Source organism: Panthera leo, chromosome B2 (genome assembly GCF_018350215.1).
Source record: "Panthera leo isolate Ple1 chromosome B2, P.leo_Ple1_pat1.1, whole genome shotgun sequence".
NCBI classification, from domain to species: domain Eukaryota; kingdom Metazoa; phylum Chordata; class Mammalia; order Carnivora; family Felidae; genus Panthera; species Panthera leo.
In genome coordinates, this window is record NC_056683.1 from 33,837,522 (window position 1) to 33,864,502 (window position 26,981).

At 49.6% G+C, this 26,981-nt stretch overlaps 3 protein-coding genes across 3 annotated transcripts; all 3 read left to right on the top strand.

Annotated features, from left to right (window-relative positions):
* Positions 1-2,463: 2,463 nt before the first annotated feature.
* On the top strand, positions 2,464-5,293 carry LOC122218990 (probable E3 ubiquitin-protein ligase makorin-1). Its single transcript, XM_042937273.1, has 5 exons — positions 2,464-2,558; positions 2,726-2,898; positions 2,988-3,098; positions 4,782-4,900; positions 5,163-5,293. Exons 1-5 carry the CDS (start codon positions 2,520-2,522, stop codon positions 5,276-5,278), a joined length of 558 nt encoding a protein of 185 aa, XP_042793207.1. The 5' UTR covers positions 2,464-2,519; the 3' UTR covers positions 5,279-5,293.
* Positions 5,294-7,828: 2,535 nt separating this feature from the next.
* On the top strand, positions 7,829-19,803 carry FANCE (FA complementation group E). Its single transcript, XM_042938544.1, has 10 exons — positions 7,829-8,253; positions 11,681-12,302; positions 12,884-12,928; positions 13,227-13,286; positions 13,581-13,724; positions 14,089-14,212; positions 14,424-14,502; positions 15,838-15,904; positions 17,149-17,274; positions 19,264-19,803. Exons 1-10 carry the CDS (start codon positions 8,006-8,008, stop codon positions 19,363-19,365), a joined length of 1,617 nt encoding a protein of 538 aa, XP_042794478.1. The 5' UTR covers positions 7,829-8,005; the 3' UTR covers positions 19,366-19,803.
* Positions 19,804-20,720: 917 nt separating this feature from the next.
* RPL10A (ribosomal protein L10a) lies at positions 20,721-23,531 on the top strand. Its single transcript, XM_042938546.1, has 6 exons — positions 20,721-20,826; positions 21,191-21,265; positions 21,357-21,437; positions 21,794-21,942; positions 22,803-22,975; positions 23,327-23,531. Exons 1-6 carry the CDS (start codon positions 20,822-20,824, stop codon positions 23,495-23,497), a joined length of 654 nt encoding a protein of 217 aa, XP_042794480.1. The 5' UTR covers positions 20,721-20,821; the 3' UTR covers positions 23,498-23,531.
* The last annotated feature ends 3,450 nt before the right edge of the window (positions 23,532-26,981 follow it).

The window sequence follows — 26,981 nt, forward strand, 5'->3', positions numbered from 1 at the left end:
TAGGACATTCGCCCGAGGGGCCTGTCACTGGGGGTTGAGCTGCTACATCGCTCAAGACAGAAAGGTGTCCCAGGTCTGCAGATACTTCCAGAGAGGCTTCTGCTTCCACGGAGATCAATGCAGGTAAGCAGCCCTTGTCCTCAAATAAGGAATAGGGTGGGGGACACAGGAAGGATCATCCCTTCATGGACCACGCATCTTCCCAAAGCCTCCTCTCCCCTCTCAGTTCCGACTTCTAGGCTGAGCTGGCTCTGAGCCCTGGCGGATCTAGCCGTGTCTCCTCACTCTTCTCTTTCCCACTGCAGCTATCAGCACCCTCAGCCCCCTGGCCACCTGGAATGGGGCCGGCGCCACTCGGAGCCACGTGTCACCCTGCCAAGACCCCGGCTGGGGCTGACCCGCAGGGGCTCCGAGCCCACCTACCTGCCCTCTGTGGCTGTGGGTTGGGACTGGCCGGGGGCCTGCTGGGGTATGGAGCCTGGCCTGGTGGGGTTGGCCGGCAAGGCGGAGGAGGTTGATGGCAGTTCCTGGAAGTCCCCGTCACCATCATGTGAGTCATCAGGGGCCCTGCAGGTGGGCACAAGTGGGATCTGAGACCAGGGTTCCTGTGCTGTCTCTGAGCAAGGTTTATATCTCCTTTTACCTCTTTCCCACCTCAAGATTCCCAGCTAGAGGGAAACTTACCTCCAGCTCTGTTGTCTGTGTGCTAGAAGCAGAATTTCATGGTGCCTGAGGAGTCAAACCACCTAGTCTCAAATGCCGGCTCTGCCACTTAGTAGCTGTGTGGGCTTGGATAAGTCACTTAACCTCTCTGGACCTCCATGTCCTCAGTGATAACAGTACCTGTCTCAGGTCTTGTGAGGGTGCAGTGAATTCATAAATGTGATGTGCTTAGCACACAGTACCTGGCACAGAGTAAACACTAAATATTAGCAGTTATTTTTTAAATTATTCTAATTCAGTGCTGTCCAGCTGGAACACAAGTCACCTATATAATTTAACAGCTTTAGTGAGATATAATTCACAAATTCACCAGTTTAAAGTATACAATCCAATGTAATATAGTATATTCAGGGATGCCTGGGTGGCTCAGTTGGTTAAGCAACCAACTCTTGATCTTGGCTCAGGTCATAATCACAGTTCGTGGGATCGAGCCCTGCATCAGGCTCTGCCTGCTTGGGATTCTCTCTCCTTCTCTCTCTGCCCCTTCTCTGCTTGATATCTCTCTCTCTCTCTCTCTCTCTCTCTCTCTCAAATAAAACATTTTAAAAAAAGAATTGATATAGTATATTCAGAGTTCTACAAACATTACCACTATCTAATTTTAGAAGATTTTCCTCACCCCAAAAGGAAACCCATGAGCCAACCACTCCCTCTCCCCCACTCCTCCCTGCCCCTAGAAACCGCCAGTCTACTTTCTGTCTCTATGGATTTGCCTGTTCTGGACACTTCATATAAATGGAATCCCACTATATGGCCCTTCGTGTCTGGCTTCTTTGACTTAGCATCACATTTTCTGGGTTCATCCATGTTGTAGCACGAATTGGTACTTCATTCCTTTTTATGCTCAAATGCTATTCTGTTATATGAAAATACTACATTTTGTTTTATTAATTCGTCAGTTGATGGACCTTTGGGTTGTTTTGTTTTTTGACTATTATGAATAATGTTGCTGTAAGCGTGCACGTATACAAGTTTTTGTGTGGACGTGTATCTCATTTCTTTGCTATATACCTAGGAGTAGAATTGCTGGATCGCGTGGTAACTCCATGTTTAATATTTTCAGGACGTGCCCAGCTGTTTTCTAAAGTGGTTGTAATTCACATATGCAATCTACATTTTTTCATTAAAATTTTTTTTAATGTTTATTTAGAGAGAGAGGGAGAGGCAGAGAGAGAGAGAGGATCCCAAGCAGGCTCTGTGCTGTCAGTTCAGAGCCTGATGCAGGGCTCACACTCACGAACCATGAGATCATGACCTGAGCTGAAATCAAGAGTCAGATGCTTAACTGACTGAGCCACCCAGGTGCCCCTGAAATTTACATTTTTCTAGGAGCCACATTCAAAAAGTAAAAAGCAACAGGTGAAATTTAATTTTAATATTATATTTTATTTAACCCAATATATCAAAAAACATATATCCAAAATCATCCCAACATGTAATCAATATAAAAAGTTATTAATGGAATATTTTAGAGTCCTTTCTGGTACTGAGCTTCAAAATCTCAGTTCAGAGTAGCTGCATTTCAGGTGCTCAACAGCCACATGTGGCCAGCGGCTGCTGTATAGGACAGCATAGCTGTAAATGGTGTATTAGAGACCTACGCTTCTGACTGGATTCCCAGTTACTTGGGGGCAAGACTTTGTGTGCCCATAGAGCTCTATGTGCAGCAGACACTCAGCAGATGTTACACGAATGAGTAAATGAATGAATGGATCCAGTTTTCCCCAACAGCTGCTGACGACGATCACTGTTACTCCCAGGAGCCTCAGCCTAAGTCAGACCCTGTCCGGGAGCTCATGGCCCCACTTCAGAGCCTGGGCCTGGAGCTGCAGCAGGTAGCGGGGGAGGGGCAGTGGCAGAGGATGCCATGCTGGACCTCTGAGATGCCCGGGCCAGCTGGAGGAGGGCGGTATGGTCCCTGGGCTGTATTGGGGATGGCAGTGTGTATGCGTCGGGGGAGGGGGTAGACATGGATGTGCCCTGACCCTGTGTGTGGCTGCAGAGGGAGCAGGACAGTCGGGACGTCGTGTGTGGCATCTGCATGGACAAGGTGTGGGACAAGCCAGAGGCCGAGCGGATCTTCGGCATCCTACCCAACTGCACCCACGCCCACTGCCTGGGCTGCCTGCGCACCTGGCGGAAAAGCCAACAGAACTTCCCGCTGGCTGTCATCAAGTCAGTGTCAGGAGGAGCCTGGGAGGGAGGGAGGGAGACGCCTCAGAGAGGTGAGGGCTTGTGACTGTTCTCCCACCCCGCCTTGGCAGGGCCTGTCCCCAGTGCCGTGTCCATTCCAGCTACATCATCCCCCACAAATTCTGGGTGAGCGAGGGGGCTGAGAAGGAGCAACTCATCAGGAACTTCAAGGCTCGGACCAGGTGAGGCTGGCAGGGGGACCATGACCCAGGTTAGGGAAGAGGAGAAGACAGCCTCTGCTCCATTCTGGCTCAGCCGTGGTTCCCAGCCTGGGATCCCCCAAATCCCAGAAGTTCAGAATGATAGAGATGGCAGCTATTGACAGGATGTGAGCTATGTCCACTATTTCAGAAAGCCCAATAAATAATGATGAGTGACCGAGACAGCAGATCAAGCCTTCCAGCCTGGCTCAAGGTCAAGGTCAATGCAGGGTAACTGTTTTTCTCAGTGCAATGAGAAACCCTCCTTGGCTTTTACTTCTGATTTTTTTTTTTAAGCAAGGAGATAAATTGATATGAATCTTGTTTGTGTAGATGATCTTTGAAAACATGGGGTCTCTGAGAAAGAGACCAAAAGGCAGCCCTTGGAGACAGGGAAAAAGTCAGTAGGTTTTAATCTCTTGTGGAGGGTGGGCATACATCCAGATCTGGAATTAACTACAATTCCAGGCTCTTAATTTCACCTTCCCAAAGGGCTTATTATATGCTACATATGCAAAGTCTATTTGGATAAAGGGTGGGATCAAAAAAGAAGGTCTTGTCTCTACCTGTGACACATTCAACGTTGTTGAGAAGGCACCGGATTTTGCTGTGAACTATAACAGCTGACTCAACAAAGTGGGGAAAAGCTCTTGGGTGAGTCTCACAGAGGAGGAAGTATTTGAGCTGTGGGTTGGAGGAGGGGGCTCCTCTGGAGGAGAAAAGTGAGAGCACTCCAGGCAGAGACAGGTCAAAGTGAGGAGATATTGGCATCTGGGGTACCAGTCGGGAGTCTTTAGAAGTTGTCTAAGCCAAAAGGGAGCACCCAGGCCCAGGTAGGATAGGAGATGATGTAGGTGAAGTGCTTATTATATATGACAGACTTTGCACATTATAAACTCTGTGAAGTAGGGCGTCCTAAGATCCTCATGCTGCAGAAGAAGACACTGAGGCATGGTCTGTATGACTTAAGTGAGAAAGTGGGGTTTGAAGCCAAGCATTCTGACTCCTAGTGCATACTGGAAGGAATGGGGGGTATTGAGAGGAAGTGGCCACGTGACCATGAGGTTAGAAGGAAGATTTAAGAGGCCTAATACTTTCAGCATAGGTGGTCCCAGGACTGTCACTGTCCCATGAGGGTGAAGAGAAGGAAGCTGATGGGAAATGTAGATAGGTTGCGTGTGGGGTTTTTGTAGGCTATCCAGATGGAGGGGGTTCTGTCGCCAGGTTTGAGTAAATAGGAGGAGGAAGAAGAGAAAGGGCATCAATTTCATTTCATGAGCTAGCAATTGCCAAATCATAAGCCCACTCCTCAGAACAGGACATTGTTTTAAGTTGGTTACAGAGACACATTTTAGGATTATCTTTTCTTGGTGGTATTGTTGAAACTTAGTTCAAAGAAGGAAAAGAGATGCCCAGCTAGCCCAAATGAACTTTGTGGAGACTTAGAGAAAGGCACTCCCCCTTAAGACACTTTACTGCCATCTGCTGGAAAATAGTTGTAATAAATGTAAAATCTACACCATGATGCCAGCGGTGACTGCGTACAAGTGGTGCCTTTGTGCTACGTACAACCTACCCAGCCTTACGCGTCAGCCTTCAGTGCTCCTTGTTCCTGGGGCAACAGGGCTTGAAGTAATGGTCTTCTCTCCTTCTGTCCTCTCATAGCCAGATCCGATGTCGGTTCTTCATGCAGGGGAATGGCCGCTGCCCCTTCAAGTCTGATTGTATTTATCTGCACCAGCTACCGGATAAAGCCCTGACCTCTGATTCTCCCTGGACTGAGAGTATGCAGCTGACCTCTGGGAGTGAGGTGGTAACAGCAGGAATGTGGGACAGGGAGGCTGCTTGCCCTGTTTACAATAAATGTCTGTGATAAATATAAGACCTATACACGATGTCCATAAGGATAATGGTGCCTGCTTAGATGGGGCATCTTTGTTCTACGTACAACCTGCTCAACCTTATGTGTCAGCCTTGATTCTCTTGTTCCTGGGGCAATTGGGTTGAAGGTGATGGGTTTTCATTGATTTCTTTCTCTACTCCCAGGTACTGGGCCCAACAGGGTTCCAAGGGGGCACCGAGCAGGAGGACGAAGCATTCTTCATGGACTGTGCCCTGGCCATGGCCTTCTGGGGTTCAGAACTCTTACTGGATCGCAATAATTCTTACCTTGGCTTTCTGTGACCAGGATCAACATGTGGGGGATGGGGCTGAGGGGCAGGGGGTTGCTAGGTGGTAGGTCTTTCCCCTTTTGGGACTTGGTGGGGGATGAAAGTAGCAAGCCCTCCATGCCCATGAAACAAGTACTGACCCAGCTAGGGAACAGGGGGAGAGGTGGGGGGCTCTTGGGAAAGAGGAGGTGTTCACTTTCTTGCCAGGGACTTGGTTTTTAACTTTGCTTTTTGTAGGATTCTGAAAGAAAACCAATAAAATGCATCTAAGCCATTACTGCTAGTATCTAAAAAGTGTCTGCTCATAGCCCGGATACCCTCCCCCTAAACCAAGGGGGGTGGTTCTGCATTCATTCTGTTGCAATATCACCTGTCAGCCTCTGGAAAACTTCATTTTATGCTCATAAGAATACGAGAGTGGAAAAGAAAATTAATAACAACTTAGTATTATAAAAATAGTAATGACATCAGAATCCCATGAAAGGGTCTCCAGGATCCCCTGGGTTGTTTAACCACTCTCAGAACTTTCCCCTCCATTCTCCTTCCCAGTGGCTAGAATGCAGACCTTGGTGGGCATGAGCCAGAGCCACCACCAGAGGGTAAAGCTGGTAGTTGAGGATTGGCAAGTCACTGAAGGCTATTTAGCATTCCTGACCCTACCCGCTACTTGTCAGGGCCTGTCCTCCCAACAGCTGTTCATTTGAAGACTGAAAACATCTCTTATGAAGTTAGAACAGCTAACCTGAGACAGAGATGTCTGCACAAAACTTCTGCTAATGTGGTGTCTGCAAAGCAGTCACTATCTGAGAGATACTCCTTAGTCTTTCCCAACAGCTCCCTTGAAATTATTTTGGAAAAAACAAAAGTTTGGCTCCAATGAAAATCAGATCCAGCTCAAAATATTCCTATGGCTTACCATACCACTACCATGCCCACCTGGCCAGCTCAGGTGGTAGAATGTGCAACTCTTGATCTCAAGGCCATGAGTTCAAGCTCTGCATTGGGTGTAGAGACTACTTAAACAAACCAAATATTCCTATGCTTACCATACTACTTAGAGTGAAAACTGAAGTCCTCTTTCTGATCTCAAGGCCTCAGAAGACCTGGCCCAGTTACCTCTCTGATCTCTTCTCTGATTACTCTCCAAGTACATTCTGCTCCAGTCATGCTTATGCCTCAGGGCCTTTGCATGTGCTGCTCCCTCTGCATGAGATGTCTCCCCACAGATCTCTCTACCTGACTTGCTCCCTTAACTTCTTCAGGTTCATCTTGCCTGCCTACCTATTTAAATTCACCTCCCCCACCCCTGCTTCCCTGCTATATTCTTCTTGAAAGCACTCACCACAATCAACATTCTACTGTTTACTTATTAGTTGTCTCTCCTCACTGGAGTGTCAGCAACAATGAGGTGTTTGTTTTGTTCCCTGAAACCCCAGCCTCAGGTGCTCAGCAAAGATTGACTGAATGAATGGATGTGTGTGTGACTGCAGAAGCTGGGAGAATGGTAAACTGGAACCCAAAGTGGGGTTTGTGGGGTGCTGTGGAGCTCTTCTCCCCTCTCTATTCTTATCCTCTGTAGTGATTCCTCCTAGCCTGCTACTTCAGTAGAAGTCTGCCTCCTCCAGCAAATTTCCTTAAAACTGGAACCTTGGGAGGTGGAGCCACTCCCTGCTCCTTGTAAACAACCAGAGCAAGTGGGCTTCTTGGACTTTGTGAGGAAGTTCACAGCAAGGCCTTTGGCCATATAGTGTTGGGTTTTACTACCACCCCATTCTGAGGGATAGTTGTGCATCAAATATTTCCAGAGGACTGAAACCTTAATGATGGCAGTTGATGGCCTGTGGAAGAGGTGACTTCAAGGCAGGTTGGTAAATGGTGACCAAATCCTATCGCAGTTTGTGATCTACACATAACATGGACATCAGATAAAATTAAATGATACTTGGATCCTGAAGAACAACAGGATTTCTGGGGCGCCTAGGTGGCTCAGTCAGTTAAGCGACGCACTTCGGGTCATGATCTCATGGTTCGTGGGTTCGAGTCCCGCATTGGGGGCAGCCCGAAGCCTCTTCGGATTCTGTGTCTCCCGCTCTCTCTGCCCCTCCCTTGCTCCCGCTCTGACTCCCTCAAAAATAAACATTGAAAAAAAAAAAACAAAAACAGAACAACACCCTCACATCCCTCACATCCACTCAGCACCCCCACCTCCCGCCCAACTACTTCAGGAAGTGTGGAGGAAGGAAGGTGTAGATCACAGGCAAAGATCCACCCCTTCACCAAGCCCCGCCCCACTCCACTATCTCCGGCAGGACACCTCCTACAAGCTACAAGCGAATTCCCACATTGTGGCCCTGCCCTCACCGCGGCCCCGCCCCATCCGCGGATCTCGCGGGGCCTTCCTCCCGCCCCCTTACTCCGTTCCCAGACTCTCTGGCCGGGATCATTGCTAGCCCCGCCCCTTCCGGCCTACCCTGGCCGCTCGCTCCACGTCCGGCCCCGCCCCTACCCACACCCCGCTCGGTACCTTTCTAACACTGGGCGCGAATCTCACCGGCTGGTGGTGCTCAGTGTGCGTCTCCGAGCGCGGAGTGTGGCAGGTGCGGGAGGACACTCTCCGCGGCGTCGGGGCAGGCGCTGGGGTCCTGCTCCCTTTCCCCAGTTGTCGAGGCTGAGGTCAGGAACCAGATCGGCAGCTGGCGCAGCACCCGGGTTCCAGGCATGGCAGCCTCGGAGGCTGCACCCGCCCTGCCTGAGGGCTCGGGGTCGGCGCCCTGGGCGCAGCTGGATGCCCCTGCCCGGCTCCTGCTGCAGGCGCTGCAGGCCGGGCCGGATGGAGCGCGGCGCGGCCTGGGCCTGCTGCGGGCGCTGGGCAGTCGCGGCGGGGAGCCCTTCGGATGGGGCCACGTCCTCGAGGCGCTGTGCCAGGCGGAACCCGTCGTGGAGGGCCCGGACTGTCGCCTTGAGCTGTAAGTCGTCTGGTTGTGGGGCGCGGCATTTCTCCACGGTCGTGTGAGGCAGGGGCTGGCGCCGCCCACTTTTCTAGATGAAGAGACCGAATCCCGGAGCGGTTAATTGGTTCCCCTCAGCCGGGCGTCCCTGCCGCGCACCCTGTAGGGAGGAGCATCCAACAGACCTTTATTGAGAACCTTCTGGGTGCCGGGCCGGAGCCGCGAACCTGTCTGGAAGACACCCGCCTTCCGCTGAGTGTAAATGAGTAATTAGAAGCCAGTGGGCCGGGGGCGCCTGGGTGGCTCAGTTTGGTTCAGTGTCCCACTTTGGCTCAGGTCAGGTCATGAGCTCCTGGTGGTTCATGAGTTCGAGCCCCACCTCGGGCTCTGTGCTGACGATTCAGAGCCTGGAGCCTACTTCGGATTCTGTGTCTCCCTCTCTTTCTGCCCCTCCCCTGCTCACGTTCCGTCTCTCTCTCTCTCTCTCTCTCTGAAAAATAAATATTTAAAAAATAAAAATAAAAAAAAAGACGACACTGGGCTCAAATAGATTCTGTTCGCAGATTCCCATCTCTAAAGAAATGGAACGCATGCCTACCTATAACAAAGTGTACACAAGTGGAAAAATAATGCCCAAGGGGTGCGTGGGTGGCTCAGTCAGTTGAGCCTTTGACTCTTGAATTGGACTCAAGTCATGGTCCCATGGTTTATGGGATCCAGCCCCCGGTCCGGCTCTGTGCTGACTTGGTGGAGCCTGCTTGGGATTCTCACCCTCTCTCTCTGCCCCACCCCCAAATAAATAAATAAAACTTAAAAAAAAGTAGCGCACATTATAAAGTATACAAAAATAGACATTTAAAACGTGGTGAGAAAACGGACCATCTGTTGGAATGGCTTTATAATGTCGAATTTTCAAAGCACAGTGTACATTCTAGGGCAAAAATCACTTTTCTTAAGGATGGTGTTTTTGATAATTATAGTCTTTGGTATGACTTTGAACTTTTTTTTTAAATTTTTTTTAATGTGACAATTTCTGCTAGGAGAAGGGTCAGCTCTGCCATTTTCTTATTTGGTGTGCGTCATTTACTGGCATTCAGTTTCTTTTCAGTCATCCTTATAAGTTGTGTGTCCATTTAGTGAGGTTGGTGTTGTTAAAAAACAATACCGTATCCATAAATTCCTTTAATTATCATAATTAAAGTACACAGAAAAATTTAAAAAGTGACTGAGGTGCTGCCTTCAGCCTCTAGGGGGCTCTGCACACTTGGATACCCCTCCCTCAAAATTGGGCTGGAGACTGGAAGATGAAGGGCCATTCCATACCTTAAATATTTATGATAACTAACTTCTTATGTTTTAGGTAAGTAGAAATGTAAGTTCTAATACTGGCTTCCCACACCCCACTTTGAATTTTTTTTCAAGAAATGGCTCAGGAGGACTTTCTGCATCCCCAAATTGGAGGTCATAGAAATGTTTGTCCAGCTGTCTGGCTTTTTCCGGACAGAATAAGAGGAGGGGTCTTAATCTAAGGTCTCTGGGTACAACTTTACTTCAGTATAATTGGTTTCTTTCATAATCTCATGTATTTTATTTTGTGCATTTAACACTTATTTTGATAAGGGGGTTCATGCACACATAAGACTTATAAGTCCTTGAAGTTAGGATAGGGTCTCCCCCACCTCTGTACTCCTAATCATCCTCTACCACAAATTGACCATATTTTTTTTAAATTTTTTTTAATGTTTATTTGTTTTTGAGAGAGAGAGGCAGAGCATGAGCCAGGGGAGGGGCACAGAGAGAGGGAGACACAGAATCCGAAGCAGGCTCCAGGCTCTGAGCTGTCAGCACAGAGCCCGACCCAGGGCTCAGACGACCCACGAACCATGAGATCATGACCTGAGCCAAGTCGGAGGCTTAACTGACTGAGCCACCCAGGTACCCCAAATTGATCATCTTTTTAACTTTTACTTTAGTTTTCTCTCTCACTTAAGTGGTTGGTTTTCACAAAGAAATAAAAGTCAGATTTTTTTCTCTTTCACTCATCCCAGGTGCCCCTTGTGTATGATGATAAGCAGCCCTACAAAGTCCCATAGAGAGGATTAGAGGCGTGATGGCAGGTGGGCTTGGTGTACCCATGACTTGCCACACCAGTAAGCCTCGGGTCCCACAGCGTCTGGATTCGTGCCTTTACAACATTACAGATGGCTACACTGCTCTGTCCACAGTAGTCCTTGCCGATGTCTGGACACTTAATTCTGAGAGTTAATTCATTCAATAAAGTGTGTACCAAGTGCCTGATGTGGGCTGATGCTCTGCTGGGTACTGGGACATGGAGGAAGGAGACACTGCCTGTGCCTCTCAGGAACTCAGCTGGGTGAAAGGAATGTCACAGCTAGACTGATGTAACCTTGAGAGTTCCAGGGGATTGCCAAGGAGAGCACAGGGCTGCAGAATAAGCACTGCACAGCATCCTAGAGTGTTATTATTTTACTTTGGGCCTTGGTCCATCCCACAGCACATTCTTTTTGTTTGTTTAATTTTATTTATCTTTTTTTTTTTTTAATTTTTTTTTTTAACGTTTATTTATTTTTGAGACAGAGAGAGACAAAGCATGAATGGGGGAGGGTCAGAGAGAGGGAGACACAGAATCTGAAACAGGCCCCAGGCTCTGAGCTGTCAGCACAGAGCCCGACGCGGGGCTCGAACTCATGGACCGCGAGATCATGACCTGGGCCGAAGTCGGCCGCTTAACCGACTGAGCCACCCAAGTGCCCTAATTTTATTTATCTTTTTAGTAAGCTCTGTGCCCAACCTGGGGCTTGAACTCATGACCCTGAGATCAAGAATCACACACTCTAGGGGTGCCTGGCTGGCTCAGTTGGTGGAGCATGTGACTCTTGATCTTAGGGTCTTGAGTTTGAGCCCCCCCCATATTGGGTGTAGACTTAAATAAATAAATCATTTTACAAAATTAAAAAAGAGTCACATGCTCTACTGACTGAGTCAGCCAGGCACCCCTGGGGTATTATTTTTATGTAAAGTTTGGGAAGGGACTTTTTTTTTTTGTAAAACAAGCATAGATCTTTTGTAGAGTAGGTTTCAACGTGAATTTTTGAGCTGAACTAGGAGATGTCAAAGAGCAGAGCCTAGCATAGAATACATGAATACATGCTCAACTTAAAAAATATTGAATTGTTCAGAGAAATTTTGGCTGTTTAGTAATAGTAAAATGAACTTAAGCTGATTTAACAACAACGTAAAATACACGCTCGATAAATGCTTGTTGAATGACTGTCATGCTGTCCCCCTCCATCCATACTGACTCGCAGGTACTGCCTCCTAGTTACCCTGTCTGTCCATTGCCATCTACCCTGTAGCTCTATGCAGTCTGTCCTGTGCTCCTTCCAGGAAGATGCTCTTGACTGCTTGTCCTCCTGCTCCCCAGGAAGCCACTGCTGCTGCGATTGCCTCAGTTATGCCAGAGGAACCTGATGTCCCTGCTGATGGCTGTTTGGCCGTCGCTGCCTGAAAGCGGACTGCTCTCTGTGCTGCAGATTGCACAGCAAGACCAAAGCCCTGACCCTGACACCTGGCTCCGGGCCCTGGGGGAATTGCTGCGAAGGGATCTAGACATTGGGGTATCGACTGCGGGAGCATCCCCATTGTCTAAAAGCTGCCAGAGACAGCTCCAAGGCCTGTGTAGGCAGCTGGGCCAGGGAGGCAGGAGGCTGAAGTTGCTCCAGACTCCGGATCCTGGAGAGGAAGAAAAGGAGGACAAGGAGGACGAGGACCCCCATTGGCCTGGGAAACGCAGAAAGGGGCCAGAGGAAGAGTCTGCCAGACCTGAGGGGGAGAGGGCCCCCAAAAGGTTCCGATATTTGGAAAGGGAGGAAGAAGGTCACAAGGAGGAGAAACACGAACCTGAATCTTTGGAATCCCTGGCAGATGGAGGAGGCACATTGCCCATTAAGAACCAGCCTGTCCAGGCTGAGCCCAGTGTGGCTGGTCAGAGTCTGGAGGATGCCAAGGGCCTAGCTGAGAATTTGGAGCTGCCCAAAGCTATCCAGGTACTAGGGTGGGGAGGCTGGCTTTAGAGGGATCCTCCAGGAGTGGGGGGTTTATCCAGGGTCAAAGCTGGTTGGGAGACCATTTCCCAACTGGGATAACTGTGGTCCATGGAGCAAGGGGTAGGAGGGTGGGGTTAAGGGAATATAATCTCTGCTCCACAGCTTCTGAGGATGAGGTAGGAAGGGAGTTATTGGAGGTGGGGAACCTTTGGCCTAATGATGTACAATGTGAGGTTAAAGGGTGCCAAGCAAGAAGAGAAGCTCCAGAGCTATCCTATGGAGAGGGCGTGGGACTGACTGTGCCGTGTTCGGCCTGTCCTCCCGACCCAAGGCCTGGGTCTTACCCCCATTAGGGTGGGTGCAGAGAGGTCAATCTAGACAGCTGGATTTCCATGGGCCTTGTCTACTTTGAGTTCTTAAGTACTTTTCAAGGTTAGGCTTTGTGTTCTTGGTCTTCGTAAATCATCTTTGCCCCCTAGCTCCCACTGACCCAGGGCCTTCTCTGGAGAGGGAGCTAGGGCTGGGCTTGGGGCCACACTGTGCTGGTAGGGACTCAGCAGTGATCAGGTTCTCCTCTGCAGGACCAGGTTCCCAGGCTGCAGCAGCTGCTCAAGACCTTCGGGGAGGTAACTGACCCCTGCTCACCATTGCCCTTCTTCCACCTTCTGCCTGGATTTCAGCCACGCCCAGGAGAGCACAGGCTGTTTGGACAATGAGGGTCAGGGTGAAGGTCTGAGGTGAAGGTCTGAAGAGCCGCAGGGGCTCTTCTTGACCCAAGTCCAGATATGTCATCTAACCCCAGAGCAGTCCCTCTCCTCTGGTAGCATCCAGGGTCCTCACCCACCCACTGTGCCAGACAAAGGGGTGGTCTCTGACTTGTCACCAAGGGCTCTGCCAGCCCTAACATGGGATTTGCCTTTCCAGGGCTTGGAGGGTGTCCCTCCAGTTGAGCTACAGCTTCTCCACGAATGCAGTCCAAGCCAGGTGAGTCCAGGAAGACGGCCTGGCCTGAGGATATGTCCCCAGCCTTTTTCTACTTACATCTGTGTTTCCTTGCCTCGTGTGGGAATTTGGGGAGGGGATTTTATTGGGTTTTTGGTCTCTTGGGCAGGGGTCACCGTGTGCTTCCTTTTAGCCCTTGGACCCTCACCATAGGGCAGCTCTCCCTGCCTTACCTTACCTTGGAGTGTCCTTGCCCCACCCATTCTGCTGCCCAGTTGGCTTGAGACTGCCTAGCAGAGACAGACCGAGTGTCTATGTTTCCCTCCTACTTGGCAGATGGAACTGCTGTGTGCCCAGCTGCAGCTCCTGCAGCTTTCGGACACAGCTCTCCTGCAGTTCTGCACCTGGCTTCTGTCCCTTTCACCAGACCTTAGCCTCAGCAATGCTACCATTCTGACCAAGAGCCTCTTTCTAAGACGGGTAGGTGCATTGGGATACACTTGGCATGCTGGGGACAGTGGGGGAGAGAATGTGAGCCCGCAGAAGAGTGTGCTTGGGAGAAGGGGTTCCCAAGGCAGCCTGGGGCACAGAAAGAGCATGGACCTCCAGGCCATCTCTCCACATGGCATCGCATTCCTCCCTTGTGGGCCCCAGACCCTTCCAGAAGCTGAAGGGATTTGGGAGCTGGGGAAGGGAACTTTTTGTCTTCCCATGTGAGTTCTAAATAAAAGAATTTTTGTTTTTTCTTTGTAACGTCTATCACCACCTGAAATATGTCTGATAAGCATTTATTACAGGGAAGAAGAAATGAATTAATTAATATTTTCCTCCCCACTGGCTGTAGATTCTGTCCCTGACTTCCTCGGCCTCCCGCCTGCTCGTGACTGCCCTGACCTCCTTCTGTGCCAAGTATGCTTATCCTGTCTGCAGAACCCTTCTTGGCCCCGTGCTCCAGGCCCCAGGAACTGGTAATTCTGGAACGAGCCCCGGCCCGGTAGTTCTTCCCTCTCTGTTCCCAGCACCCTTCACTCCAGGGTGGCCCTGGCAGTTGTGTATTCAGTCGGTAAGGTTACCTGCTGCTTCCCTGACGATGCCCCCCTGTAATGCGCCAGGCATCCTGTTCCATCCTCTCCTACCATTTCCTCCCAGACTTCCCTTGTTCTGCTGTCCTCTACCCAGGTCCAGCTCAAACAGAGTTACTCTGCTGCCTTATGAAGGACGAGGCCCTGGAGCCAGACACGCAGGTTCTAATGCTGGGGTAAGTGTACAGGCCTCCGTGCTGCCCCCACCTGCTCCTACTGGCCAGGCTGGCTCCCGGCATTCCGGAGTTGGAGCTGGCTGGGTACCAGGCCCTGTGCCCGAAAGACTGGCAACTGCACAGCTGATGCCCCTCTCGCTGTTGCCTGGCCTGTCCGCCCTCCCGTGGGCATGTGCCAGTTGCCATCCTGTGAACCTTCCCAAGGCCAGGGTTTCAGTCTTCCATTCTGGGTACGTTGGAGAAGGTAGAGAAGAGGCTGGGGTCCCTGCTCCTGAGTAGTGCACAGTGTAGTTGGCACAGTGGTTAAGAGCACTGGCCCTGGGGTCAGACAGACAGGATTTCAAATCTCAGCCTTGCCTTGGTGAATCCAGACAGGTTATTCCATCTCTGTGAGCCTGTTTCCTCATATAAAAAAATGGGGATGATATTCGCTCCGTGGGATTTTTTCTAGATATCAAATGTGGTAATGCACATAGACCTCCGCACAGTATTTGGCCCCTAGTAAGTGCTCAAAGATTGTTATTAAATTGGTGTTTGGTTTGGGTATTAAAACTGGGGAGTCACAATCCAGACATGTAGAAACAATGGGGAGCTACAACCCCATTGGACACTAATGTGAAATGTAAAACGCTAACTGTAACATGAGAAGGGGGCGGCCTGAAAAACAACGTCCGCCACCACTTATCGAGTACATTGTCTGTGCTTTAGGTTCATTATCTCAGTCTTCATGCCGTCCTGTGAGGTAGGTGCTGTTGCTGCCTTAGAGTTGGAAAAACTGAAGCTCAGAGTAGTTAAGGGACGTGGTCAGAGGTCACACAGCCAGCCAGGGATAAAGCCTGGGATCTGACTCAAGACCGTCTACCCACGAAGCCACACTGTTTCCATGTGATGCACTGCCCGTGCATGCAAGCAGAGGACTGTGCGGTAGAACAGGAAGCACAGTAGAGTGGCCCCCACTGTGGTCTACTTTTTCCCTGTGCTCTGCAGGGCATGCCGCCTTCTCTAGAAAGCCTTCATAGGTATCATCTCACTGCATCCTTGGCTCACCCTCACCTTTGGTACCTGGGATGCTCTCTCCACTCCTGCTTATTTTTCAGGGAACCTTTGTACACCTCACGCCAAATCCTTCACCATCCCTTCCAGGAGTCTTGGGCTGTAGTCTTCCCAGCACCGAGTATGGGCTGGCTACTGAATGGCTGCCAGCATCGGGGGCTCTGAGTACTTCCTTGGTTGGCTGGGGATCTTAGCTGTCTCCAGTGCCTGGCACTGCCTTGGGGTAGGAGCAATGGATTCCCAGGCTTGGGCCGGTCTCACTGGAGCCTGTGCTTTTTGCAGACAGATCTTGGAGCTGCCCTGGAAAGAGAAGACGTTCCTGGTGTTGCAGTCACTCCTGGAACGGCAGGTGAGCAGGCTGCCCTGGGGAGGGGTGGACCGAGAAGTGCTGCAATGCTGTGGCCGGGCGTGGGGCTCCCGGGTTTCTGATCCCTCCAGTGGTGGAGGGGCAAGCAGAACAGGTGCCCCCTGACGGTAAGGGAGTCCTGGGGCCGGAAAGGCTGGTAGCAGAGAGCTGACTGCCTGGTAAGTCCTAGCTCTGCCTCTTACTAGTCGTGTGGCCTTGGGGAGGGACTTTTTGATGTGTTTGTGTATAAATTTAATTTTATTTTTGAATAGGTTATAGATTCATTTGTTCAAAAATTGTAAAGCCCAAAGGATATGGTGAAAAATGTTCCCCCAGCCATCCAGGTCCCCTCTCCAGGGCTAGTCAGTGTTACTAGTTCCAGGGGAACCCTCCCAGAGGGTTTTTCTGTATAAGGACGTGTGTTTAAGTTCACTTTTTCCTTGCTTTTTACATAGATGGTAACACACCAAGCTCAGTTCTCTGTACTTTGCTTTTTTAACCTGACAGTATATTTTAGCAATTTTTCCATATCACTACCTGAAGTTCTACCTCATTTTTTATAACTTAGGTAGTAGACCTGACCTCTTTATGCCTCAGTCTCCCCATCTACAAAATGGAAGTGATGACACCCAAGGTTGGGGTGAGGTTGAAATCGATAATTGGTGTAAAGTGCTCAGAACAGTGCCTGATACATAATAAATATCGATTACATTATTATTTTTTTTTTAATTTTTTTTTTAATGTCTTATTTATTTTTGAGACAGAGACAGAACATGAGCAAGGGAGGGGCAGAGAGAGAGGTAGACACAGAATCTGAAACAGGCTCCAGGCTCAGCCGTCAGCACAGAGCCGGACGCGGGGCTCGAACCCACGGACCGTGAGATCATGACCTGAGCCGAAGTCGGACCCTTAACCGACTGAGCCACCCAGGCACCCCTCGATTACATTATTATTAAGGAGAGCTATTGTTACTATGCTGGCAGTACCCCTTGGGACTCCTCACTCCTTTATACCTTAAACCACCAAGCCAGGCCAAGACCTATGTGCCAGGCTTTATGTGCATTATCTCATTTAATCCTTTTCGCCATCTTTAGGATTAGATATCATGAACCGCATTTTACAGATGCAGAAACTGAGGCTTCGTGTGGTTAAGTGACCTTCCCGGGGTTACCTAGTTAGGAAGTGGTGGAATTGGGATTTAAATCCGGGGCCCTTTCTTGTTCTGTCCCATCTCCCAATGTGTGCAGGTGGAGATGACCCCTGAGAAGTTCAGTGTGTTGATTGAGAAGCTCTGTAAAGAGGGGCCAGCAGCCGCCACGTCCGTGGCCTATGCCAAGCTCATGCTGACAGTGATGACCAAGTATCAGGCCAATGTGAGTATCAGTAGGGCCATGAGGGCTGGTCCCGCTGCTCTGAGTGTGCCACGAGGGTGTATGTCTAGTGTTTGCTGGGGAAGACACCCTGAGTGTTAGCCAGGGAAACTATGAGTTCAAGCCTAAGACTGGGGAATGAGACTGCTTAGGAGTTCATTCATCCCAGTAACACCGCTGTGGGCCAGATGTTATATGGGGCACTGGGGAATGAATAGTGACCATGACGCAGTCCCTGTCCTTGACTTGACACTCTCCACCAGTGCCAGGCTAGTGAGGCAGGAGAGAGATGATAACCAGATCACTGTAATATCTGGTAGGTGCCAGGTGAGAGGTGTGGGTGCCGGGCATTGGGTGGCAGAGGAAGTGGGGTGCAACTAAACCCTGCTTGTGGTGGGAATTGGGACAGGCTTCTCAACTCTGAAAGGGTAAATGGTGGTCAGGGGCCAAGACTGAGGAAAGGGCATTTCAGGCAAAGGAAACAGTTTAAGCAGTGAGTGTCCAAGGGGTCTACAGGTAGTTTGCTGTAGCTGAGGCCTAAAAACGTGAGAGCAGATGGTAGTTGGGGTGAGGTTCAAGGCTAGAGTCAAAATACTGAGAGCTAATATTGCGTAGCCCCTGCTCTGTCTCAGGCACTGTTCTAAGCCCTTTGCTTATGCTAACTTGCTAGTTTATTCCATGTGTTAGCCCAATAAGAAGGTACCATTATTAGCTCCATTTTATAGATGAGGAAATTGAGACTCACATTGCCAGGCCATGCTAGCATCTTATGGAGGATGCTGTAGGATTTGATGAGGAGCATGGAGTTATCTTGAAGGCCAGGCATCCTTGGCTGTTGGCTCTTTACCTTTTTGGGGGAGTCACAGGCCCATCCGATGATTTGATGAAAGCTATAGATCCTCTCAGAAAAGTGAAACCATGAACACACATCTTATGCACAATTTCAGGAGGCTCCTGGATCCACCGAAGACCCTATGTAGATCCTGGAAGGAGGTCCTCGAATGTGAGGCATCAGTAGTTATCCCAGCGCTTTCAGCTGGAGTGTCTTGGTCAGATGTACATTTTATAAAGAAGCCTCGGACATCTGTAAGGAGTGGGGATTCAAGAGAAGACAGGGCAGAGATCTGTCAGGAGGTTGTAGCAACAGATCAGGGAAGAAATACTGGCCCAGAAGGAATGTGGCAGTCACAATGGAGTATCTCTGACCCTCAGTTTTCTATTCTGTAAAATAGGAGGGGGGCACCTGGGTGGTTCAGTCGGTTAAGCGTCTGACTTCGGCTCAAGGTCATGATCTCACAGCTCATGAGTTCGAGCCCTGAATCAGGCTCTGTGCTGACAGCTCAGAGCCTGGAGTCTGCTTCAGATTCTGTGTCTCCCTCTCTCTGCCCCTCCCCTGCTCACACTCCGTGTCTCTCTCCCTCAAAATAAATAAACATTAAAAAAAAAAAACCTTTTTTTTAGTAAAATAGGGTTGTACAGATTTTATGAAGTCATGGTTATAAAGTGTTCCTACATAGAAAGCACCCAATAATTGTCAACTGTTATTAACATGGCCGACTTGGGGGGGGGGGGGCGCCTGGGTTGCTCACTCAATTACGCATCGGACTCTTTGATTTTGGCTCAGGTCATGATTTCCGTTCCTGAGTTTGAGCCCTGCATCAGGCTCTGCACTGTCAGATTTTCTGTTTCCTGTCTCCCTCTTTGTCCCTTCCCTGCTTGGGTGCATGTGCATGCACACACTCTCAAAAATAAATATATGAACGTTTTTTTTTAAATGTGGCTGACTTAGTAAGTTGTACACTTAACATCTGACCCCTGGTTCACTTGAACCCGAAAACTTACTTAATCATAGTAGAATAATGGGTTTAGATATCTCCTCCATTGTCCTGGTGTCCTAGATTCCTCTCTCCTTCCTAAATAGTGCCCCGAGGCAGAGGGGAAAGGGAAGGATCAGCTGCTGGAGTCCTGATAATTATTCTTCCTTCTCCCCAGATCACTGAAATCCAGAGGCTGGGCCTGGCCACAGCCCTAGAGCTCAACACCACTTTTCTGAGGAAGTCCCTGCAAGCTGCCCTGAGACGTCTGGCTCCCTGACCATCCAGCTAAGGGACCGTACTCCTGGAGCTCCCTCACCAGCTTCCTGAAGGATACTTCTGCCCCCAGTACCTCTCCCTGACCCCTTGCCTGGGGCTAATGGCGGAACCTGCCATCCCTGCTCCAGGATGCAGAGAGGCCATCTTGGCCTTCCAGCCAGCGGGCAGGGTCCTGGGCTAGAGGGGTTGGATGGGCTCACTCCTTGTCACTTTTACTTCAGGCTGCCGGGACAGAAACTTTCTGATAGGCCTCAGTAGAGTCAAAGCAGACGCAGAATAGATGAATGATGCTTCAGGAGCCCTGGAGGTGACCTGTGTGCTCAGCACAAATATCTTATGCTCAAGTGTATGTTATGACCCTCTGTGTTCTTTCTGATTTGGATAATAATTTATTAAAAAGCAGATATTTAATAAAAAGCAGGAAGTTTAATGTCTTATTCAAAGCAGTGTCTGCCTTCCTATTAACTCTGGGTGTTTGTTGAAACCAACACACCACCACCACCCACCTACTCAGTGACAAGGGGCATCTTTTTCCTGGTGAAATCCTCTGTGAGGGGAAGGTGACAGTTCTCAGGTTCGTTCATTCACAGTTCTGTGCGATAAGGTGTGATGCCACTCACCTCGGCCCTATCAGAGCTGTCTGTTGAATAGGTGAAGTGTGCACTGACCACTGGGGAATGGGGCCGTGAAGGTGGGTGCAGCTCAGTCTGGAGCTGGAGGCTTTTGAGGAGGAGTCTGTAGGACTCCTGGGGTTTCTATGGGCAGAGAAGAGGATGGGGCCGGTTGGACCGAGGAAGGGGCAGAAAGGGTTGTGCAGTGCTGGCCGTGTGTGTTGTAGTAGCTAGGGAGGCACCTTGTGTATAGTAACTACTTAACGGGTAGATGACATTGAATCAGCTATCAAGTGAAGATTCATTACAGTACTTTCCCAGCTCTTCCCCACTGCAGGCTTTGAGGGGCCAGGAACCGAAGTTTCATGACATTTCCCTTCTCACAACGTCCTCTGAAGCCCTGAGCCCCAGAGCAAGATGGTGAGGGAGAGGTTAGGAGCAAAACCCGCTTTTGAGACCCGAAGCGGTGTGCAGGACCGGAGGAAAAGGGCAGAAAAGGTTGGAGAGACAAACATGGGGGAACTGCATGCTTTCAGCGACCATTACGGTGCGGTGCCCAGTACCAGCCTATTAAGTGCCTGGCAGTGGCTGGCGCCCACGAGAATATTCCTCGCGGGCCACGGGGCTCCCAGGACCGCAGAAAGCTATCTCCCAGTGTTCGAGCCACTCTAGCTGTGTAACACGCGGCAGCGCCCTCCAGCGGCCGCAAACGGCTGGGCTCCCCGGGGATTGCGTGTCCCGGCCCTCGCGCTCAGAAGGAAAGCTACATCTCGCGAGAACAGGAGCCTTATTTGAGCGCATGCGCGAACTAAATTATTCTTTTTTCCTGCTGTTGTGTGTGGCGCTATGAGGTAAGTGGCACTTAGGGCGCCATCCACACTCATCCGCGCCCCCTGGCACCTTGGTGGGGGGGAGACTTGCGGGCTGAATCGGGGGGATCCTTGCCTCTGCTTCGCCGAGGGGCATTTCTTGCCGGACGCCGCCCTGCAGGCCCGGCGTTCGAGTTTGAGCGCCAGGCCCGACCGCTAGGAAGGTATCTCTTCCTCCTGGCCTCCACCTTTATCGCACCCAAAGCTCCCGATTTGGTGTCCGGAAGCCCCTTGGCGTGCGTCGTGAACCCTTTCTCCGTCTCAAAGCCTGAGACTTCTGACTACGCCGAGGGTGTTGATCGGCGCCTCCCGGGTCCTAATCGCTCGTCTTGATTCTCTCTCGCAGCAGCAAAGTCTCCCGCGATACCCTGTACGAGGCGGTGCGGGAAGTCCTGCACGGGAACCAGCGCAAGCGCAGGAAGTAAGCGCGCGTCTCCGCGGGGAGGGCGGGCCCGGAGCGCGGTGGCTTGGGCAGTCGCGGGCGGCTGGTTAACTTTGTTACTTTCTCTAAGGTTTTTGGAGACCGTGGAGCTGCAGATCAGCTTGAAGAACTATGATCCTCAGAAGGACAAACGCTTCTCGGGCACCGTCAGGTTGGCACCGTTCTGATCCCACCCAGCCCTCCGTGACCCCGTGCCCGTCGCCTCCCTTCGGGCTCCCGGTTGAGCTCGAGGCGGCGGGCACGTGCGGCACTGACGCGCTTGGGTAGTTCAGACCCCCTGCTCCGGGCAGGCGTGGCTGGACGGACCCCCACCCTGGGTCTTAAAATAAGAGGGGAGGCGTGGGGAGGCCTTGGCCGAGCCCGCCGGCTAGTTTGAGAAGCCAGACTAGCTGTTGGTGAATGTGGACCTTCTGGGTAAGGCTCAGTGGCTGCAGCGATCCCAGACCCCTTCACCTGCTCTTGGAGTCCCAGGCTGGGTTTGACCTGTTCTGTCCCCCCAAAATGCAGGCTTAAGTCCACTCCCCGCCCCAAGTTCTCCGTATGTGTGCTGGGGGACCAACAGCACTGTGATGAGGCGAAGGCTGTGGATATTCCCCACATGGACATTGAGGCTCTGAAGAAACTCAACAAGAATAAAAAGCTAGTCAAGAAGCTGGGTGAGTGTGGCTTGCTGTGGTTTTGTATTTGGGCAGACAGTTCCCATGGGAATGGTAGAAGAGTGGTATTTCTGCCATTGGGATTTTCATTTATTTGTTTTTTTAATGTTTATTTTTGAGAGTGAGTGAGAGCACAGGGGAGGTGCAGAGAGGGAGGCAGATGATCCAAATTGGGCTCTGCGCTGACAGCGGAGAGCCCAGTGTGGGGCTTGAACTCCTGAACCATGAGATCATGACCTGAGCTGAAATAGGAAGCTTAACGGCTGAGCCACCCAGGTGCCCCTGTCCCCCTCCCCCCCATTTGGATTTTTAAAATGATGGGAGAGGGAGTAGTATCGTGATGGAAAGGATCTGCTGTGGTTAGTTGACTTCTGATAATTTTTAACCTTTTAAATGTTCCTTTTTATGTTGGCTTTGAAGATTCTAATTGGGTTAGCTCTCACAGATGGACTAGTCAGGTGCTGGTATGTTTTGATTAGGGATTTCTATTTAAAACTGATTTCTTTTTCGTTTTTATCCTTTGTGTAAGCATTTTACAGGTAGGAAATAGGTGCCCTAGTTACTGTGAATCTAGAAAGTAGGAAGGCAGGATTTGAACTCAGCCTTAACGAGCATGTGTATTTTCTATTGAACATGAGGGTGGGTCAGCCTGGGCTTTTGACCGGGTTTCATGTGAATGTTGGACCAGTAAAACTCAAGAGGATAGAGAAACTGGAGTGAGAAGATTAAAAAAGACTTGGTACTTGGAGAGAGGGGTTAGCAGGGTGGTTAGGGGCCGCTTCGTGGTTGGTTGACAGAGCCCTGGTTGGAGTTGCCTTCAGGGGCCAGATCCTAAGCATCCAACTGCTTCTCTTCACCAGCCAAGAAGTATGATGCCTTTCTGGCTTCTGAATCTCTGATCAAGCAGATTCCACGAATCCTGGGCCCTGGCCTGAATAAGGCTGGCAAGTTCCCTTCCTTGCTGACCCACAATGAAAATATGGTGGCCAAAGTGGATGAAGTGAAGTCCACAATCAAATTCCAGATGAAGAAGGTAAGGAAGGCTGGCTGGGTTGCATAGGTTAAGCACCACCCGTCCTGGAGTTCTCTAAATAAGTTTTCCATTTATTTTTTCTGAATTCTCTACATGGGAGCCCTGGTTTGTGTTTCTGTAGATACTTAGGACATGTCACAGTCACTGAGCAGGGTTGAAGCTTTTAACATAGCCCTGGTCTTCCTGGCCTGGGGTCAGAGTAGGTTTATTAGTGACTGGAGGTCAATTTGGACCATCTGGCTTGTAGTTGTGCCTACTCTCTTACTCTGTGCCTACTCTCTTACTCTCTTAACCTGACTTTGGTCAGGTTTGGTCAATCAACCAACCTGATTGACTTAACTCTTCCCACAGGTGTTGTGTCTGGCGGTGGCTGTTGGCCACGTGAAGATGACAGATGATGAGCTTGTGTATAACATCCACCTAGCTGTCAATTTCCTGGTGTCATTGCTCAAGAAGAATTGGCAGAATGTCCGGGCTTTATACATCAAGAGCACCATGGGCAAGCCCCAACGCCTGTACTAAGGCACAGTTTAATAAACCCTAGTGCTACCTGCCATTATCTGTCTGCCTGTGACTAGGGGAGAGGGAAGTGCTCTGTGAGCTGACATTGCATGCCAGAGCTTTGTGCTGATGACTGCAGTTCCTGGCACCCAGTGATGGCTGGTCCTTTTCTCCGTGCTGCAAACCAGGAAGTGCATTCTACCTACCTTAAAATTTAGGTCTTTTGGATGCTTACAACATGTGACAGTATAGGACTACTAACAGGGACTGAAACTCTTCTGTACCCTGGAGGGGCTGATCTAGGCTAGGACTCCAGCCTGTAGTGCTCCTGCTTACTAGTAGAATGGAGTCAGGGCCTTCACTGAGGACATTGACTCTGTCCTTGGCAGCGTGCTTAACCTGTGCGCTGAAGTTGCTTCCCTTTTACACCATTGGTTCTTTCTGTGGGCTTTTTTTGTTTGGTTTTATCCCTCTAAATGATGTGTTGAGGCTCAGTCTGTAGGGATCACAAGGACCAAATGGAGTTTGGATCCTTAGATTCTTGTCTGCAATCCTGATCTAGTATTTGTGTGACCCCAAGTTGAATACTGTATATTCAGGGGTAGTAATTTACTCGGAGATGTTTAGGAAAACACAAATAGATCTGTATTAATACTGTAATTCACCAACCTTGTTTTTTGGGGGAGCTTAGCAAGCGGGTAGAATTGGACTGTGGAAACTTTTAGATCTTTGTACTTGGGTAGGCTCTGTGGCAGGCAGTTCTCTGTTCTTGCCTCCAACACCCAGTACTGGGAAGTTGGTTTTTTAATGGGAAATACCTGTGATTTAACATTAGACTTGAACCTGCTTCATTTAACTTTGGTAAAGTAACAGGTTCATCCCTCCATCTCTTATTACAGCTGAAAGGCTAATCCAAAGTATATATAAAAATGTACCTTGAAACAAGCTTGAACCATGAACAATCTGAGGTTTTCACCAAAGATCTTTGAGGTTTTTTTTTTTTATTGTTTTAGCTTTTAAGTTAGTAACTGCTAGTAACTTTGCTTACTGGCAAAAAAGCTGCAGTCTTGTGATAAGCCCGGAATTTGGGGTCCTAGTTTATGCATAGTAAAAGTGATCGGAAATTGACTTAACAAAATGTTGGCCATGTTTAACTCTGGGAGTAAAATGATTACCTGGGATTTCCTGGAGTTCTGTCATGTTTGTAATCAGAAAGAAAAAGGCAATACTGAAGGCAAGAAAGTTTGATACTTTGACTAGAGGAATATAATCGAAAATTGCAAGTGTAAGTATATCTTAACGCCTGGCCTCTCGCACTGCTGCTTATTAGGCACTGAATACAACCAAAAAGGCAGAGCCATGAGGCAGAAGCATAAAACCGAAGTCCTCACTGGAGTTTGCTGTGATGGGTCCCAGCTGCATCTCTAGCGCCAAGTCCCAAGGGCCCTAGTGGGCAAAGCCTCTCAGAACCTGCAAACCACCCCAGAGCCTAAGACCAGAGAGACCTTTTGTTCCTGCCAGCAGTGGTGCAGTACTGAGCAATGCCTGTGGAGCCAAGGGTTTTTTAGAAGCAGTTTCTCATTCATGATCCTGTGTATCCTACCAATCAGAAGGCAATTCTCCAGGAAGTGTTCCTAAAACAGCAGTTGCTAAATAGCAATCACATGTAGCTACCTACGTAGTGTTTGGTCATAGTATGTAAAGTCTGTTGGTCTGGTTCAGTTGAATTTAGATGCTGGTGAGTGGGGAGAAAGACCAGGATGGCTTTAGAATTAGACACACCTTCCTGTTTGAAATGAGCCAAGGATTAAAAATTTTTTTTGTAAGTTTGGAAACTCCAGGGAAAGGTTAAGTGGGTGTTTTAGAAATACTTAGGGACTTGAGTCTTACTGGATTGATTTGAATCACCTGGATTTAAATCAAACCCATTCTATTTATTAAGCCTTACGTTACTGGGGTAGGAATTCTTACCAACTATACTAAAATGCTGACCCACTACTGGGCAGTGGGGAACCTGTTTAGAGCCATGGTGCCTGCTCTCAAGAGGCCCCCAGCAGCACAATAAAGAGTAGGTAGCAGAAGAGAAAGCAAATGGAAAATGGACATGGAGACAGATTCCATTGTGAAAGAAGGTTGAGCTATTTTCATCAAATTCCAGTCTCTGGGATGATCCGTCGAAAGCTTGTGTGCACCTGAGAATTCAGGGTTCGGCTATCTGGGGAGCCCCAGTTCTCCAGCATTAGCACTACAGGGAAATAAAGAGCCCTTAAGAAATCTCAGAGTAGCACCTAGGCCTTGACCTTAGAATTGGCAAGATGACATCAGAACAGAAATGGGTAGGAAAGGCAGAACTTCAGCTCCATTCTCTGGGATCCAGCCATCTTGGCCCTTTAAAGCTTCCCACAGAATCCTGAGCAGGTAAGAGCCACTTCAGGAGAGTCCTGGGCTCCAGCCTCACAAGACTCCCCTTATTCTGATCCTCGCCTTACTTTGGGACCTTGAAACTAGACATCACCCACCTCTGGATCTGTTACATTTGCATGTGGGGGCAAGGAAGTAGGGAGATGGGCGAGAGGGCGGCCATATTGCACTTGGATTTTCCACAGGAGATCTACATGATTCTAAATCACCCGAAGGCTGTTTACTGCTGTTTACTCCGGGAGAGAGAAGGCAACAGCACACGTGATGATGCCTCAAGCATCCAATAGATAGAATTACCTGTTAAGCCCAGAGATCAGATTTTGGATCCAGTCCTAGGCTGGGCACGTAGTGGGTGCTTCATAAACCAAGTTCTGACTCCAGGAGCCACAACCACCTGGCCGGGGCTCCAGGCACCCTCCCCATCTTGCAAGTGAGTCTGGTGGCCATCCAATGCTGTGGACTAAGACAAAAAGCTACCAGATTAGTCTACCAGGTGCATGGTCTTGGAGTCAGGCCGACCAGATTCAAATCTTGGTGTTGCCACTGGCTGAGTGAATACAGCATTTAACTTCAGTGTTTCCCCATCTGCAAATCTGGAGGTTGAACCAGAATAATCTAGAAAACGATTCTAGAGTAGGGTTACCCGATTGAGCAAATGAAAATACAGGATGCTTATTTAAATTTGAATTTCAGATAATGCATATCCATTGAAGATACTGTCTCCTCACCCTCCCCACTCTGTGGTCCCCGCTGTATGAGCACAAGATGGTTCAGAGGGGAGAGTAGGGCTTTTCCAGGCAGAGAACAGGTTGGAATCTGGCTTCCCCTGCTAGCAGCCATCCACTTGGGAAAGCACTCTTCCCCCTTGAGGTTCTTCTCTGGTGTAAAGTGAGAACAGGCTAGAGAACCAGCAGTAGCCACCACGAAGACTGGGGATTTAGCAGTGGGCCTCAGTAGTTGTGTGACCTTGGGCAGGTCACTTCAAAGAGAATGCGGCAGTAGAACCTAGGCCAGCACTGGGCACATTTTAGCACTCCACTCATGGCAGGAGTGGGTGGGAGAAAGGGAGTCTGCAAAACTTTCA

Coding starts and splice junctions, on each gene's coding strand:
- LOC122218990 (XM_042937273.1), top strand. CDS start 2,520: ATGGCCCCACTTCAGAGCCTGGGCCTGGAGCTGCAGCAG. Junction 2,559..2,725: donor TGGGCCTGGAGCTGCAGCAG/GTAGCGGGGGAG, acceptor GTGTGGCTGCAG/AGGGAGCAGGACAGTCGGGA. Junction 3,099..4,781: donor AACTTCAAGGCTCGGACCAG/GTGAGGCTGGCA, acceptor GTCCTCTCATAG/CCAGATCCGATGTCGGTTCT.
- RPL10A (XM_042938546.1), top strand. Junction 21,438..21,793: donor CGCTTCTCGGGCACCGTCAG/GTTGGCACCGTT, acceptor CCCAAAATGCAG/GCTTAAGTCCACTCCCCGCC. Junction 22,976..23,326: donor TCAAATTCCAGATGAAGAAG/GTAAGGAAGGCT, acceptor CTCTTCCCACAG/GTGTTGTGTCTGGCGGTGGC.
- FANCE (XM_042938544.1), top strand. CDS start 8,006: ATGGCAGCCTCGGAGGCTGCACCCGCCCTGCCTGAGGGCTCGGGGTCG. Junction 12,929..13,226: donor TGCTCAAGACCTTCGGGGAG/GTAACTGACCCC, acceptor TTGCCTTTCCAG/GGCTTGGAGGGTGTCCCTCC. Junction 15,905..17,148: donor AGTCACTCCTGGAACGGCAG/GTGAGCAGGCTG, acceptor CAATGTGTGCAG/GTGGAGATGACCCCTGAGAA.